Source organism: Astatotilapia calliptera, chromosome 1 (genome assembly GCF_900246225.1).
Source record: "Astatotilapia calliptera chromosome 1, fAstCal1.2, whole genome shotgun sequence".
Taxonomy (NCBI): Eukaryota; Metazoa; Chordata; class Actinopteri; order Cichliformes; family Cichlidae; genus Astatotilapia; species Astatotilapia calliptera.
In genome coordinates, this window is record NC_039302.1 from 19,480,327 (window position 1) to 19,497,969 (window position 17,643).

At 39.0% G+C, this 17,643-nt stretch overlaps 2 protein-coding genes and 1 non-coding gene across 3 annotated transcripts; all 3 read left to right on the forward strand.

Moving 5' to 3' along the window:
- The first annotated feature begins 2,439 nt into the window (after window positions 1–2,439).
- On the forward strand, window positions 2,440–6,612 carry gcshb (glycine cleavage system protein H (aminomethyl carrier), b). Its single transcript, XM_026168264.1, has 5 exons — window positions 2,440–2,655; window positions 3,677–3,756; window positions 6,036–6,099; window positions 6,195–6,326; window positions 6,504–6,612. The coding sequence occupies exons 1-5, from the start codon at window positions 2,514–2,516 to the stop codon at window positions 6,596–6,598; spliced, it is 513 nt and encodes a 170-aa protein (XP_026024049.1). The 5' UTR covers window positions 2,440–2,513; the 3' UTR covers window positions 6,599–6,612.
- Window positions 6,613–12,467: 5,855 nt separating this feature from the next.
- On the forward strand, window positions 12,468–17,551 carry rpl13 (ribosomal protein L13). The gene is made up of 6 exons (XM_026168276.1): window positions 12,468–12,548; window positions 12,979–13,096; window positions 13,929–14,070; window positions 15,985–16,158; window positions 16,887–16,943; window positions 17,348–17,551. Exons 2-6 carry the CDS (start codon window positions 12,993–12,995, stop codon window positions 17,504–17,506), a joined length of 636 nt encoding a protein of 211 aa, XP_026024061.1. The 5' UTR covers window positions 12,468–12,548; window positions 12,979–12,992; the 3' UTR covers window positions 17,507–17,551.
- On the forward strand, window positions 17,125–17,199 carry LOC113028119 (small nucleolar RNA MBII-202). The gene has a single exon (XR_003273197.1). It is a non-coding gene; the product is annotated as a small nucleolar RNA MBII-202 (small nucleolar RNA).
- Window positions 17,552–17,643: the final 92 nt, after the last annotated feature.

The following is a 17,643-nucleotide window of genomic DNA, read 5'->3' on the forward strand; positions in this document are numbered from 1 at the left end:
ATTATGATGAAGGTGACCTCCCAGCCCACTGTTCCTTCAGTGAGCTAGTTTCAGTCATTATGCAAATGTACGTTTATGTTGACCTGCAGTCAGCTGAGACTGAAGAAGTCACTTGGATGAGTGAGGAAACGTTTCACCCACTGAAAACGCTACGTCCAGATGAACAGAATCAACTTTTGGAGATTTACTTACCTGGATGATTGAGAATGCATCAAGACTCTTTAAAAGAACATTTTAAATATTTGTTTACATGCAAGAAAAGTTAGGAAATTTAAAATAAACGGTTTTGGAGGAAGGTTGGATATTGTTTCTCAATCACTTTGTCTCCCTTTTGGAGCATCAAGTGTATATACCCTACTATCTTGTTTTCAGAGTATTTTGTGTTGTTGCTCTTGGCTTTAAAAAAAGTCCCTTTTCATGGTAGATTCAATCACCGGAGCTCTGTGTATGATCAATTTCATTTTAAGTGTCACCAAGCATTGGCTGGAGAGGGTAAAAACTCTTCTAGCTTGTGCCTTTTGAAAGTTTAAGATTAAGTTTACCTTCAAGGGCAAAAACAAGGCCCTGCTCTGTTTTTCTCACAAACAGCTCTGAGTCAAGAACCAATGACTTTTAATCTCTGTCACCCAGACTGTGGTCAAGAGCCAGAGGTTTCTGCAGTTGGGAGCTGTCAGTATTGAAGAAGAAAGCATTTTTTCCACTCCCATAATGTCCTGCTTAAACAAACTAGGCCTGCTCATACATTTAAGGTACGCCTTGATGTCCCCAACAACACTTCTGATCCAGAAGTGTTATTTATTTTATTTATGCTTTTAAAGTCAAAGTGCTCACATGCAAATAGAGAATCAGCAGTTGTTTCTGGACCAGTTGAGCTCCGGTGTAGGTTGAGCCTCAGCATCAGCTTGACAACCAGATCACTAATCTTTTCCCTACAAGCCAGTGCAGTGATGCCAGAGTTATGTTCATACATCAGACACTGAGACACCACAGCCTTCACAGCTGCACAGTCCCAGCAGCAGTTTTTCATTTTTTTATTGAGTAATTCTGTTTATACCACTGCTTTATATACTACCAAAGAAACTACAAAATCATTTTATTATTCTCTGTAGTCATGTTAAAAAAACAAAACAACAAAAAAACAAAACCTTTCTCCATAAAATGTACAAAGCAGTTGCAGGAGCAAACCTGTGTATAGTTTAAATGTAAACAGCTCATCATAAATTCATGCTGCACTCACAGGAAACAGAATCCACATAAGTGGACTGTTTCACTGAGATTTGCACAGCTGACGAGTATCAACCTTTATATGGAAAATTAGTTTTTTTTCATCAGGCAAAAGGTACTTTTGTTTGATTAGAAACATAGATTTTTGCCCATTGGATGAGCGCATTAATAGGAACAGTATAGTATAACTTATTACATTTATTTAAGTACTTTGCTAAAGTACAGGTTAAATGTACCTGCACTTTATTTAGTATAAGTACATTTGCTTCTTCTCTAACATACTTTGTATGTAAATAGAGTACTTTGCGCACCATACTATTTATTTTACAGAATAAGTTACTTATTACTTTGCAGACAAACTGCAATTGCACAGATCAATCTACCCAGCAATACACGAGTAATTCAAACCGTCAGCAGCTGCAATGATCCAATAACGCATGAATCTGTTAAAAGTGTATTACTGGATTACTTGTTTTACAAAGTGGCAAGAAATATTTAAAATAAATGAAGAAATGCTTTATACTCAAGCAAAAATGTTATAATCATACTTCGGCTTTACAATCAAAATATATTTACACTGTTGTGAAGCACAACTTTTTTATGTAATAAATTTGTAAGACATAAGGAGCCTGATATTTTCTAGCATGTGATCACAATTCCCAGATAGCACTCATTGTTGTAGTTAGTTAATTTCAATAACAGGTGTTTAAAGTAATTTATAAATAAAATTTTAGTAAATATAAAAAGAAAACGTGTTTTTTTCACGGACTTGTTTCATGGACATTCTCCTCTTTTTTTTTCCTTCTTTTTGCCATTGCAAAAGAAATTCTCAGAAATTAAAGTCTTGGGGTCACCACCACCTCATATAAAATAAATCCTGGAAACGCCCCTGTTAAATAGGCTGCTATCCGACAGGTAAATTTTACGCAGGCACTTGAATATGTCAGTTTTATTTCAAACTAGAAAATTGCAGTTATTGATATTACTGTTATCGCGATTATTGTTTTAATATTATCGTTTTATACATTTTTTTCAATAGAAAGACAGAGCAAACGTAACAGCCATGTGCCGCCTTATCTACTGTACCTAAGTAGAACATGTAAGCATTTTCTTCTGACCCCATTAACTTTGAATAATTAGCATTTCTTTTTTTAAGTGTGCATTCACTCACTTTTGAGAGCTTTTTGGCCCCGGGTCTCTCACCTCCCACACCGTGTAGTGGGATGGTGCGCGCTCTCGCGGTCAAGTGATTCACTTTCGATCAAACTGTGGCTTCACACTGAGTGAAGATGGCGATGAGAGCAGCTCTGCGGTGCCTGTCTGCAAACTTTTCGCCCAGACTGCCTCAGCTCTCGCAGGTTTCAGCGACTCGGCTGCAGTGGAGAAGCGGCTCCCCGCGGACGCTGAGCACGTCCTCGGTCCTGTCTGCAGGTAAATATAATACATTTAAAAAATAATAATAATAATAACCCAGACTTGCCAAATGAGCTGTAATGGTACTACATGCGGGTTGCTCACACATTCCTGCCTGACTGTAATGGGTGGGAATAAAAGGGGTCACACAGTTTGTGTCACTTTCCCACAGGGCGGCAGAGAAAAGCGCGAGGAAAGACAACTAAAACGTTGTTTTAACTTTAAAGAAGCTTCACAGACCGAAGCTTACGTGCAGATAATTAGCCACCACATGTTATGCTGGCTAAAGGGTTCAGACGGCCGTATATATATATTCTCTGTGAGAGGAGCACGAGCTCTAAATTGTGATGGTGACCAATTACCCGAGTCTCGTGCAGCCAGAAGCAGCTTGTTAAACAAAAGTCAGTGCTGGTACTGGGCATGAGCTACAAATGGCAGGGGAGGGATGACTATCATGTAGCTTTCATTAATTCTAAATCACAGACACCACCCTATCAGATATCCATACTTAAAAAAATATTCCTGAAGCAAATGAGTTACCAGAAAGCGTTTCTTGAGCCGTTTGCCTTGGCAGTTACTGTACTCCTTAGCAATCATCTTGCATAGTTCACTCTGGTTTGAACTTGTATTCTTCAGTGTTGGTCAGGTGCCAACACTGGAAGCTGTTGAGCCATTACAGTTCTCTCCTGCAGGGTAAACGCGACATGAGGAGCATTGAATCAAAATGGTTCAGTGTTTCTTTTCAAAACTGCAGCTCTGTCAGCTGTGGTTAGTGTTAAAGCAGTGATGGTGAAAATTGAAGATTTACCAAGCCAAAAAACGGGGATGTGACGTCCGCACAAATGCCTCAAAGTTAGCTCTTGTAGACAGCACACAACTGGTGGGCTTCCCATTGATGTAACAGCTTGTCAAGAAATTGACGTATGCGAATCAAAAGCGTCATCACTGTTCCACTGGTTCATACTGTTATAATTTCATCTTTAAACATAATCATTTGATCTGTTCCAGACTAATTCTCCTTTTGTTTTTCTCTCTGTAGCATTAAAGTTCACAGATAAGCACGAGTGGGTGCAAGTGGAGGGTGGTGTTGGCATTGTTGGTATCAGCAATTATGCCCAGGTAGGTTTGTCTTTCTACTAATTTATGGCTCACGTGGTTCAGAGGTTTAACTATTACTATCTAAAAATAGCAATAAAATAGTCTGTAGAAAAATCTGCAGTGTGCACTTTAGAGCTGGTCTTTGCCCTCAACTGATGTGCTTTAACAGGCTAATTTAGTGCTTTTATGGCCAATGTTTGACACAATTGATCACTAGCATTGTGCAGGACTGGGCAGACACTTGGAGACATTCAAGGACTTGAATGTATACTGGAATATCTTTAAACATGAATCTAGCTTTTTAAAGAATCGTTATTACTGCTACCCCTTTTACACCTGACATACAGTGCTGTGAAAAAGTATCTGACCCCTTCACCTCTCTTTATTGTTGCATAGTTGCAACACGTCTGAGACTATCTAACAATCTGCGTAAATATTAAATGCAGTTTGATTTATTAAGGGACAAAATACAACCCAAACCTACCTGTGGAAATAAAAGTAATTGTCCCATAAGTCTTATAGCTGGTTTTTCCACCCTTGGAAGCAACACCTGCAATCAGTTTGCAATAACTGACACGAGGCTTTCACATCACTGTGAAGGAATTTTGGACAACTATTCTTTTCAGAATTGTTTTAAATCAGCCACATTGGAGGGCTTTGAACCATGGGCCTAGACTTGGAGGTCCTGATTCTCATTCCAGCCACATCACACTAATTTGCAGACCAACCCCAGTGAAAGCTGAAAGTTCTCGCTCGATGACTCTTAACAGAACCACATCATCTGCAAAAAGCAGAGATGAAATCCTGAGGCCACTGAACCTGACGCCGTCCAGGAGTTGGAGCCTTATTTCAGGAGTCATAGGATGCGAGGCAGGGTCCTGAGCAGATTACCAGCCAATCACAGGGCTAATGCAAACTCACTTCCACACCTGTGGTCACTAGTTAACCTAACAAGCTTCTGTGATCTGTGTAAGGAAACAGAAGCACGTGGAGGAAAGCCAGGCACAGGTAGAACACACACAAAGGCCCGGCTGATTGGGAGGTTCAAAGTAGGAGGTACTGCAGCAGAATGCCGTCTTTCTGAAATGTCATCAAATTCAAAATCTTTTCATTTTACCCATCCTTGCTTTTTCACTATTTCAATATAGCCTTAGGATGAGGCTTACAAAAGACTAATGAATCCATGAAACATCCATGTCTTTAAACTAAGAAACAACCCTGAAAATGTTTTTTGAATTCTTTCAGGGTTATTTTGTATTAATAAGCTGGAGGTAATTTAGTATAACATCGACAAGGTTGAGTTTCACATTTATGCTGTGAAAGCATTGTTAAAGCTAACTGTGGCAGGCAGCAGTTAATAAAAGTGTGACAAAGCTAAAGCCAAATTTACAGTATATTGTTCTGTTGCAGTACCCTCTACAGACTGCCAGCATTTTAAACCTATCTGGTGAAATCTTACTGTTTTGGCAACAAATTTCATGAACTGTCTAAAAGTAATTCCCAGAAATTGATTCCGTTCATCTGGACGTTGTGTTTTGTGTTTATCCTTCACTGAAAAGAGAAGAATTTGTGAGATTTCCTTACCTGGATGAAGCATGCATTAGAACAATTTAAAATAAAATGATCCATCCGTCCTCTTCTGCTTATCTGGGGCTAGGTTAAGGTGGCAGCAGCCTAAGCAGAGATGCCCAGACCTCCCACTCCCCAGCCACCAGCCACAGAGGCGTTCCCAGGCCAGGTGAGAGATGTAATCTCACCACACTGGGCCTGCTGTGGGGCCTTCTCTCGGTGGGACATGCCTGGAATACCTCAACCAGGAGGCATTCTAATCAGATCCCAGAATCACCTCAACTGGCTCCTTTCAATGTGGAGGAGCAGCAAGTCCACTCTGAGTCCCTTTCCTTCTGTGGATCCACCACCCCCAGGAGGTGCCGTAGGGGTCAGGCACAGGGTGGGCAGGGGTGGAGGCCCAGGCTCTGATTCTTGGCTATGTAAACTGGCTATTGGGACAATAAAATGATCCAGAACAGTAAAAACCAGACTGACAGTTTTCAGTACTGTGATCATTGAACACAGGGACTCTTTACTTTGAGCCATCCTGCTGTTGCTGACTGCTTATTAAAACAATAAACTGATTATAGTATTAGACCCCCCCTAAATAAGCGTTGTATTCCTACAGTGCTGTTAGATATTGAAGTACTGTATGAAGTTCTCTAAATCTTAAATAAAAAAAGATTCTTGGACAACCTCCATGTGGTTATCTATAATACTTTGTCATATAGTTTGTTTTGTCATTTTAGGAAGCATTAGGTGATGTGGTATACTGTGGACTCCCTGAAGTCGGCCAAAGACTTGAACAAATGGGTAAGAGCTGTGAATTTTTGACATATTTATCAAGTGATTGATTCTAGTCTTGAAATAAGAAGTGTTTTTCCTCTGTGTGTATATGTGTGTTGCAGATGAGTTTGGTGCACTGGAAAGTGTAAAGGCTGCCAGCGAGCTGTACTCACCATTAACAGGAGAGGTGACTGAAATCAACACAGAGCTGGCAGAAAATCCTGGACTTGTGAACAAAGATTGCTATGCAAAGGGTGAGCATTCACCACCCAATGTCGTACTTTGCCAGTACACTTGTCCTTGTGATTTCTCAGAATTGCAGGATAGAGGACAACCTGCCAAACCAGTATTACAAAGAAGTAAAATTACAGCTCGTTCTTTTCAGCAAGTACAGCTCTTGATTTTGAAATAAACAAACTCTTGTCTTTCAGGATGGATAATCAAGATGACCATCGAAAAGCCCGAAGAACTTGATGGCCTCATGGATCAAGCTGCATATGATAAATTTGTCACATCACTTGAATAAAATTATAAACTCATTTTGCTTTGTAATTTAATCACAGTCAAAGATTAGTCCCTGCAAGGTTACTAACATGTAGTGTGTCACACTTATTCATCTGTGGTATTTATTCTAGTACCGGAATTGTGTCCTCAAACTAAAATACTCGACTACAAATGCTCAGTAACAGCTTCCACTTAGAAAGTTCCTTTTTGTTAAGCAACTAGCACATCTAAAGGGCTCTTAATCTCAAGATCTGTCCGTATTATTGGGTCTTGTTTGTGGTGCTTTGCTCCATTACCAATATACAGATGTGTTAAACAACTTGAACGTGCTGTTTCAAATCCATTTAATAAAATGTGGGCATTTTGTTTGGGTTGTTGTATTCAAACTTGGGAAATGAATCATTTCTCGCATTCTTGGCAAGGCAAGTAATCACAGAGGTGTGTATTGTGAACATGTAGGGACCTATTTGCGGGGCAAAAGTGACAGCACACCTTTAGCTGTAATATTTTTTGAAGCTCTTCAGACAGACACATTCAAACCAAATTGCTTCATATGAGCTGCCAGGACAGACTGCAGCTTTTTGTGTGTGTCTATTATAGTTTAAAACACTTTGACCTTTGCCTTCAGGTGATGATAGCCTGAGTTAGTCGAAGCTAGTTAATCAATGATTAATGCCGCAGTGGTTTTAAAATCAATGACTGAACAAAAACATGCACATTCAGGTTGATAATGAGAAGACTGTGATTGGTCTAAATAGGTTGTTTTCAGTTTATTCTTGCAGTGTGTTCACCACCAGTGTCTGCTGCTGACTGTAACAACCATTTTTCATATTCCTCCATTGGATTGAAAAGGCCGGTTTGACCCTCAGTTGGCTTTTAAAACCTGGGAAAAACAGTTGTGATTGAGTAATGAGAGGAATTCAAAGCAGAAGATGGTAATGTTGTTGGGTTATTTTCTTTATTTAATTAGCTTCATGGACATTAGTGTCATTCTGCTGGTTTTCAAATGACTCCAACACCTTTGTAGGACTGCAGGTGGGGTAGTCCCTGAACATCTTTGTTTCCTCTTACAGAAACCTGTGCCTAATCTATATTATTTTCTACGGTGGCCCCTAGAGACAAAGCACGTACAAACTTCAAAACACTTGCAAACTCCAAAACACATGCAAACTAAAAAGCACATGCAAACTCCAAAACACGTACAAACTCCAAAACGCTTGCAAAATCCAAAACACTTGCAAACTAAAAAACACTTGCAAACTCCAAAACACGTACAAACTCCAAAACGCTTGCAAACTCCAAAACGCTTGCAAACTCCAAAACACTTGCAAACTCAAAAACACTTGCAAACTCAAAAACACAACGGAAGTGCTCCAGGACGCTAGGGGCAGTGTTGAGCTTTTGTTACCTAGTAACTACACAAGCCAGGAAGTACCAATGACCGGATTTGGGGTTTGCAGCCTTAAAGGCCGCATTTTAAGGCCGATTACCTCACAGCGACAAGAGAAGGCTTTCCGAATTCAAAGGCTGCTCGAAATGCGGCCCTGAAATGCGTCCTTAATTTCCCTGAATTTTAAGGATGGGTCGGTGTAGCCTTCATGGCCCAACATATCCCAGACTTCATAGTGCGGTGGTGGTGTGGATAATTTTGCCGAAAAAAAAAAAACAGTGGAAGCGGAGCGGAGGAAGAGTAAACTTTCAGAAGTAAGTACTGAATATTATGTCACTTATTAATGCGCAAATATTTTTTTAATGAAGAACATTAAACCATTATTGTTGGCCACATGTCGGGAAAGTTGACATTAGCGATGTTTGTACTTTCAGAATTAACTTGGTTTTAAAGCCTTTACTTTAATAAATATATATATAGTCGACCTTAATCTTACAGAGATTGTGATGATTTTGTGGATAATTAAAGTCAGTCATATATCCACAAACACAACAAGCTGAAAGTCAGTGATGCTGCTCGGTTCGCAGTCCTGAATATCACGGCACAAGCAGGATTCACTGCACTGTTAACGTTAGCTATGTTATATTGCTGCCTCTGTTCGGTGGTGTCGAGCCAAACGGACTTTAACGTGTGTTTGAACGAGCTGACGGTTCACTCGTTAAGCTGAAAGAAAGATGCTTTAATCACAGCAGTCACACATGTGTCCACTGTACCATCTGGGAACTCTTCTTGTTTTGTAATAACACAAGCTAAATCCTCCTTCTTTTGTGCTGTTGTGTAGCAGTGTATACACCTGAGACTTTAACCTGTCTGTCTGTCCTGCACTCGCTCTCTGTTTCTTTCTCTCTGATTGTGGAATAAAAGTATGAACATGTGTTTATAAGTTACACTTGTGTTTGAATCCTGCAGCTTATCACACATTTGGTTTCCATGTGTGACAACTGCAAGTGTCCAGAGTGAGGACAGACTGAGGGACCCACTGCTGCACATCATCTGTGAGGCTTTGCATCCCTGATGATCCACCGAACTCAACAGTGTGTGAGGAAGAGGAGGAGGAAGAGCCAGCAGCAGCTGACAGATGGAGAGAATAGACAGACTGTTCCCTGTTTGTGAAGGACTGCTAGAAAAGTTTAACATAACTGTCTGTCCTGAATCAGTCTTATTAGGTAATGTTCAAATAATTTTATCCTCCCAGTGCTTTCAGTGTGGGAGAAAGTACTCAGGGCCTTCAAGTTACACACTATGAAAGGCAGCAACAAGTGTAATATTCAGAAACCTAAAGTATGTATCAGCAGCAGAATGGAGCTAAAAATAAATGTTTGTTCCACTTCTATGAAGCTTTGAGTATTTTGGATTAGTAGCACTGCTGTGTTTGTTGCATCATATTGCTGTAATTGTTTATATGCTTTATATATTCTGAGGTAAGTTGATCTATAGTGTTACATCATATTCTATAAGGATGCTATGTGTTTGTAGACTTTCTGCCCAGTTTGACCCATTTAGCAGAAGCCAGCCTGTTTAAGGCTCTGATATCTATTCTGTATGACTGAAAGCAGTTATGACATGGTCTGATTTTCTCACCCAATAAAGGAATATTTCATATATCAGTCTACTCTTCATTCTATCAGAAACAGTTGTCACAGCTTGTACGTTTTCTTTTTATAAATATATGTAAGCAATGAGCCAAATTTAGTAATGCCAACATGAAGGAACAACATTTGTCTCTTATATATGATACACCTATATATGCACTGTCAAAGATACTTGTCTTTGAGTGAAGATTTAAGGTGATAAGACATAACTGCAACTTGAATCTGTACTGAAGCTCAGTATTTGACACAGAGTTCATGTTCACTGCTGTAATAGCTAATAATGATTAATATAATAACTATAATATTGGCCATATTATATTTACATTACCAAAGTGATATGACTTTAGTCTCATGAACAACATTAGCTAATTCTTATTTACTAACTAATCTTAAATAACTGTTCAGTACAGAAATGAAGCCCAAAAATCATGTTTTACAGTCCTGTGGTCTCAGCCTCAGATACTTATCAAATCACACAAAGCTCTTGTAGAAACAAACAAACAAATGAACAAAATATATTCTCCTTCATTTCTGTCAAACCAAGTTGTATGACACGTTTCCAGCGGTTAGTATCATGGTTGCTAGGCAACCTGGGAAGCGCGACAGAGACTAGACCGTCCCATACAGACAAACTTGCAGTTTATTTTGCAAATAGAGCTCAACACTGCCCCTAGCGTCCTGGAGCACTTCCGTTGTGTTTTTGAGTTTGCAAGTGTTTTGGAGTTTGTACGTGTTTTGGAGTTTGCATGTGTTTTTGAGTTTGCAAGTGTTTTGGATTTTGCAAGTGTTTTGGAGTTTGTACGTGTTTTGGAGTTTGCATGTGCTTTTTAGTTTGCAAGTGTTTTTTAGTTTGCATGTGTTTTGGAATTCGCATGTGTTTTGGAGTTTGCAAGTGTTTTGGAGTTTGTACGTGCTTTGTTTCTAGGGGCCACCGTAATTTTCATATATTTACACTGCAAAAAAGGAAAAAGCAAATTAAAAAAATGGTGACTTTTTCCCCCCATGTAAATAAATCACCTTAACCTTTTATAGGACACTCATTCAAATAAAAGGAAACTCAAAATTTCAACCCAAGGGTGTTCTCAGAACATATTACAGCTGTATATTTATTATTATATTTATTAACTGACTGGAACTTTTCATAATTATAACATCCACACCAAAGTGCATTTCTGTCGATGCTCAAGCAACAGCTTCATGGGGAAGCTTATGTATGGTGGCATTCTCCAATAAGATGATACTTTCTTTCAATGACTTAAATTCATTCACTGACTTGAGCATATGTATACACCCAAATACAGGGTGTGCTGTTCTCTGACATGGTGATAGGATAGCTTCTGTAAAAGAGACAAATAGACAGTTGCAAAATTCAATCAGAACTAAATAAACCACACACTGAATTACTACATTGATTTTAGAATTAATAAGACTCACAGTAAACATATATGCAATTTAAGAGCTTTATAGTAAAAAATGAACACAATCACATATTACACTTTTTTTTTTTATCTTGAAATTACTACAAGTGGTTTAAGCTTCTCACTGAGTGACTGTATAATGTTATACAAACTCGTGGGAGCTTATATGCTGCTCATTATGACTGTCATACGCTTATACCTAATAATTTATTTTTTAATTTAAAAAATGTTAACTGGATGCATCTGCTGCAGTTCAGCAGTTCTGTCTGAAAATTGATTTACCGACAGAACTGCTGAGTTCCTGAACTTGTACCTCTTTGTTGGATATGCCATATGCACCATGAGGTGCTGATGCAGTTGCCTTTTTTTGAACAGGCCCAGGTTTTAGCATGTTAATGCCTTATTATGCTACATATTACAATGAGGCTTTAGATAAAGTGAAGTACAAGGTCTGTTCTGAAAATAGCAAGATTACAAGGAAAACAGGCTCTTTAACAGCCTTTAATAGCAGGCTGATCGCTTTAATGAGGTAGAATATACCATAAAAGCATCCGACTGAAGATATTTCAACCAAAAAATAAAAATACTAACTGTATTAGAAAATACACTGATGTGAAAAAGCACTTTACCCCTTCCTAATCTCTTCTTGCTTTCTTTTTTAAATTAAGATTTCAGTTATTTTCTGTCAGAAAAACCTGAAGTAGAATGTCCAGCCATCAGTTCCATAACTCATAATTATGGTATATTCTCCTCATTAGCCTGTTATTAAAACACAGTTGTACTAGTTTAAAGATTAAATCTGTGTACATGTGGTTGGACATGAACTAAGGTATAGCCCTGAAAGTTTCGTGGGCACAATACAGTACGCTTTGATTTTTAAAAATATACTTTTTTTTTTTACTGAATTTCTATACTTTGTTATGTTCATATGTTTTGGAAAATTGTTCAATCCTAACATTTTTCACAACTCGGTTCCTGCCATTAGTGATATTTTATGTTATAATTACAAATATAATCGATAGAACAAAGACATTGCTGATCCGTATGTAAGATACTGCAAACAAAAAACAGTTTTTTTGTGCATATTTCACTCAAGTTTCAGATCATTAAATCAAACAAATGTAATATTAGACAAAGATAACCCAAGTGAATACAAAAGGCACCCGTTAAATTATTTCATTTTCAAAGATGAAAAGTGCGATTCTCAAGCTACTAAAGCCTCAAACGACCCATTTCTATCCTTGCACGGTTTGTTAAGTGTCATTTTTCACTATCTGTATAGAAATGAAACTTAATGTTCACCGTGGCCTAGTATTGCTCATCTAAAGACGATATAAATTATTATTCTACACTAGATTACTTGAAGTACCGCTTATGACTGACGTTTCCGTTTCCGTTTTTAAGGGGGTGAATGCTCCTTTACACACTCTTTGATTGGCTGGTTGTTACATATCCCACAATCCACCGCCTTACAACTTCCTTTTTCCTTTCGGCCATTTTCCTCCCTTGTAGGTATGTGAAGTTATCCTCCAAAGATTTTCAAAAATCCGTTTCAATCCTCGATTTTCTGTTTGTATTTGTGAGTTTAGCTTATAGTCTGAAAAAGTGCTTTTTGTCATCTTTTAAATAAGGTGATTATTATCATGATTTTTTGTGTTAAATTGCTAAGTAGCTAATGTTTTTATGGAGATGACCGGTGAAGCGATGGCTGTCAGTAGCTATGTTTAAACACTGTCCTACTAAATAAAGATGAACCTACGTGAATGCCGAAATGGCGATGACAAATGGATTATTACATGTAGTAGTTTGTAAGGACATTATCGGGGCATGAAAGTAGCCGGACCCCTCGTTAATGCTTTAGCTTAGCATCTTAGCACTGTATGAAGCGGAGGTGCGCCGGCATGACGATCCGCTCATGTGTATGTGCCACGCTGTGTTGCAGGGAAGCAGGCAACCATGGCCCCCAGCCGGAATGGAATGATCCTGAACCCTCACTTTCACAAAGACTGGCAGAAAAGAGTGCGCACCTGGTTCAACCAGCCAGCCAGGAAGATCCGCAGGTGAGGACATGGACGTATGCTAACTTGAGCTAGCGTGCCCGTAAATGGTTAGCATCGAATTCGGTTCAAATGGTGGGAATTTTTGGCCCGTAAAGGATAACTAGACCATCCTGTGGAACCAGGATTCATCCCATGTGTACATCAATATAATATTTACATTGACAGACGTTTCTTATACTCTGTAGTTACCGTGTATTATGTGAACGTGCGTGTAACTGTCCCTCAGTCCCATGAGACATTATTAAACTATTAAATAAAACAAACTGAGAAAGTGGTTGAAGTAACTGTACCTTGTTTGATTTGAGCCACCACTTCAGCTGATCAAGCTGTTGGTCAAGCAGGACAGTCTTTACGATTTTGGCATATCTGTTTACCTGCAAAGTTATACTGAACTAAGCAGATACAGCAAACTTAATGTTTTTTGTTTTGCTTTTTTCTTCTTTTAATTGATATTGATATTTCACTGATTAGGTATAAGACTGAGGTTGGAGCATGACGCTGTAGTCTTAGAGCTGATGTAACTTTCTACTGTGAATCTTAGTAGACCCTACAACTGACTGGAGTCTTTTCTAGCAGTTAATGGTTTATGTGGCGCGTTATGCTATGTATTGTGTCCTGGTGTTTTACATGTGGTGTCAGCCCTAGAAGTGAATGTTATGAGTGTCTTTTTTACTTTCCTATTTGGCAGTCTTTGTTTGGGTCAGTTACTTTTCAGAGGCAAACACATTTGTCCCTCAAGTACATCCTCCTTCGAGGAAGTTGTTCACTGTGAGTCCTTACAGATGTCTAAGAAGGTCTTTTGGTTGATCTAAACTTCCGACTTTTTCCTCAGGCGAAAGGCTCGTCAGGCTAAAGCTCGCCGCATTGCTCCTCGCCCTGTCGCTGGACCACTGAGGCCACAGGTTAGGTGTCCCACTATCAGGTACCATACCAAGGTTCGTTCCGGACGTGGCTTCACCCTCGAGGAACTGAAGGTACGATTATAGTTCTCTGTAAATGTTTCATTAGAAGGTAAAGCATATCTTTAATTTCTTTAGACCTAAAACTGTTAAAGTTACATGAAACATTCAGTGCGGCATTAATTAAAATGCACACTTGCACACAAGTGCTGCAGGCAAACTGATGTTTGGCAACTGTTTTGTCTGGTGGAAGTTTATTTCTATATCAAAATGAAGCGCTAGAGGCTAAAAACTTCAGAAGTGATATTTAGAGTTATTGTGGATGGAAACTTGAACAAACTATCAAGTCAAAGAACTGTGGCTGTAGAAGACCTTAATGATCTTGTCAACCTTTACCTTGGCAAAAATATCAGGTTCTCCCTGTATGAAGAAAGTAAATAAGCTTTAATCAGAAACTGCTGCGAGCGCGAGGGCTACTTTTGTTTTCTCAAGTTTTAGTGTTTTCATGCATGTGTAACCGTATAAATCAAATCATTTATCTGCCATAAAATTAATCATGAAGAGAGCTAAACTAAGAGTCTGATCAGCTAAGTAATGAATATCCATGAACTTTTAAGTCATAGCCAGCTGTGCTCTCATCATTGGCCATCGCTAGTAATAGGGCTGCCACGATTTGTCGACTAGTCACGATTACGTCGACTATCAAAATCATCGACGACTGATTTAATAGTCGACGTGTCGTTTGAAGCTTTGTAAGATCGCAAAAGACGCAGGAATAATAGCAGGATTTAAGAGTGTAATAACGGACTGAAACAGAAGATGGCAGCACTGCATGTACAAGGATTCCAGCTGCCGTTAAACCCCGAAGAAGAAGAAGTAGCTGTGTCCCAGAATTCATAGCGCGGCCCAGCTTAGTTTCCAACAATGGCGGTAGCTAGTTAGTTTTAATATTACTCTTATTATTCTTTCTGGGTCACAAAATAAACGTTTAACATATTTTCAGGCGAGAATGTAGCTGTGTAAACCTCAAATATCGGCTCAGTTTATCAGGACACCACATATTTTCAAAAGCGCTCCGACGTTTTCGGAGACGTCTGTTACCCACTAGCTCGATAGCTAGCCGGGGGCTAGGTCACTAGCGCCGTGAGAACACCGGACTCCCCGCAAATCGTTTTCAAACCCACCGCCGTCTTTCGCGACTCAGGTTAAATATATATGAGTCACTTAGATAAATTAAAAATGTTGTTGTTTGGCTTTTTTTTTTTTTTTTTTAGTATTTTATTTGTTCCTGAGTAAATCAGTTTGTCTGAGATTAAAGTTATAGTTTTTACACAGCTGAATAAACGTCAAGCAGACAGCTGATTATCAGAAGTGTGAGATGCTGGAGAATATACCCCGGTGTCCTGTTTTATTTTAGATAGCAAGGAGTTTATTAAACTTTACCGAAACAATCTGCAAATTTCATTAAAATTGAATAAACTATCATCTTGTCTTTATTTTTAGTTAGCACCTTAAAAGCTTAAAGCTGTAAGCTAATGATAGTTATATAAGCTGTAGTTTTATGTCCAGTGGATGATGATCTGATTAGTCGACTAATCGCAAAAATAATCGGTGACTAGTCGACTATCAAAATAATCGTTTGTGGCAGCCCTAGCTAGTAAGTGATCTTGTTTTTGCAAGTGACCCTGTATCCCATGGAACTATAAAATGTCTCCAGCAAGCGCGTTAACCATTGATGGCAGACGTGTTCAGGAATGTAACAACCACTTTGTTTTGCATCACAGCAGTTCAGATTATGACAAATCTCTGGACCTGCTGCATTTGCTTGATGAATACGTTGAACGCATTTTCTGAATGCTGAGATTTGTTATTTGAAAAGGAAGCGATTTTATGCTGACAGCTTGACATCAGTGTTTTATCATGTACAGGGCACGTGATCAAAATCAGAATTGTAAACGATCAAGTCCTCCTGTGCTAATGTTCCCGCAGGCGGCTGGCATCCACAAAAAGACGGCCCGCACCATTGGCATCTCAGTGGACCCTCGCCGCCGCAACAGATCCACAGAATCTCTTCAGGCCAATGTGCAGCGCCTGAAGGAGTACCGCTCCAAGCTCATCCTGTTCCCTAGGAAGGCTTCTGCCCCCAAGAAGGGAGACAGCACTGTAAGTTTTCACATGGCACACAAAGATTAGACTTTGGTGTTTCTCCTTGTTATTAATTTACTTTTTGTTTGTTTGGCTCATTTTCCTGAGGGAAAAAAAACAAGTGTTGAAGCATTCAACCAAAGCATGTGACCAGTAGGAGTTGGCTGTATATAGAAACTGAAAAAGCACAGTTTTGGAAGCCCTCTTTGGTGTGAATGTATCATTTCCTTATTTAAAATTACTTAAAAAATAATTTTAATGTATTAAAAAAATGGCTAAAATAAGACTTGCACATGCCTTTAAAATAAGACGCAGAAGAGATTATAGAGACTACAGCAGTTTTTTATGTGTTAAGGATAATTTGATATTTGAATACCTTTTCGGCTGCTTCCTTTAGACTCCATGGGATTTAAGGTTACCTAGGTAACCTGGGGACACGTCTGCTAATTATGAAATTCCGTTAAGCTTGGAAAATGAAGCGTACTGATGAAATTCAAGGTTTCTGTTAGATCATTATTAAAACATGCCGAATCAGCCGTGCATCAGTATAATAATTCCAGGCTGACTGCTGGAGATGAGCTGCACTCCCACATTCTGCCACCTTTAAATGTGAATATATAAGTACAATTCCCATTGGGGTGATTGAAATCAAACCAGACGGTCTTAATAAGCATTTATTTGATGCCCTAGTGAAAAGTCTTGCTGTCTGTTCCCTTTAAAAATATTTAACTGTTTTGTCATTTCAGGAGGAGGAACTCAAGATGGCCACTCAGCTCACTGGTCCAGTCATGCCCATCAGAACTGTAAGTGACAGCTCCTGCAAGGTTACCCTGTGTATCTGTTTATAGATGAGGATTAAGACGGCTGATGATAATTTGTTTTCACTGACGTTATTGGCCAGTTTTACCTGGACCAGTATTACAGAAGTAATGACTGATAAAAGATGCATTAACCGTCTGAACATTTTGCATTACAGCAGTCAGATGATGACAAATCTCCGGAATCTCTGTATTTCTTTGATGAAACACTTGAACCCTTTTTCTGATGACTGCTGTTCACAAAAATAAAAAATCAGCTAGAAAGCTGAACTGATTTTCACAAAATGTTAAATTCTCAAAATTAGACTCAGGCTTTTGGATTTGGAGAAAACCCTCATTTTGCAGTATTCGGTGTGTGTCTTAACCCTCATTTTGTTTTTCTTCTTTAGGTGCACAAGAAGGAGAAGGCCAGGGTTATCTCCGAGGATGAGAAGAACTTCAAGGCTTTCGCCAGCCTGCGTATGGCTCGCGCTAATGCTCGTCTATTCGGCATTCGTGCCAAGAGAGCCAAAGAGGCTGCTGAGCAGGACGTGGAGAAGAAGAAGTGAAAATAGTCACTATGGAACTTTGCAAAATAAAGTGTTTAAAAAGAGTAAGGTGTGAATGTCATGAATCTCATTTAGATTGACAGATGGCAGTTTTCACGAGCTAATCATAGATAAGCTGGCAAAATTGTATTTCTTCG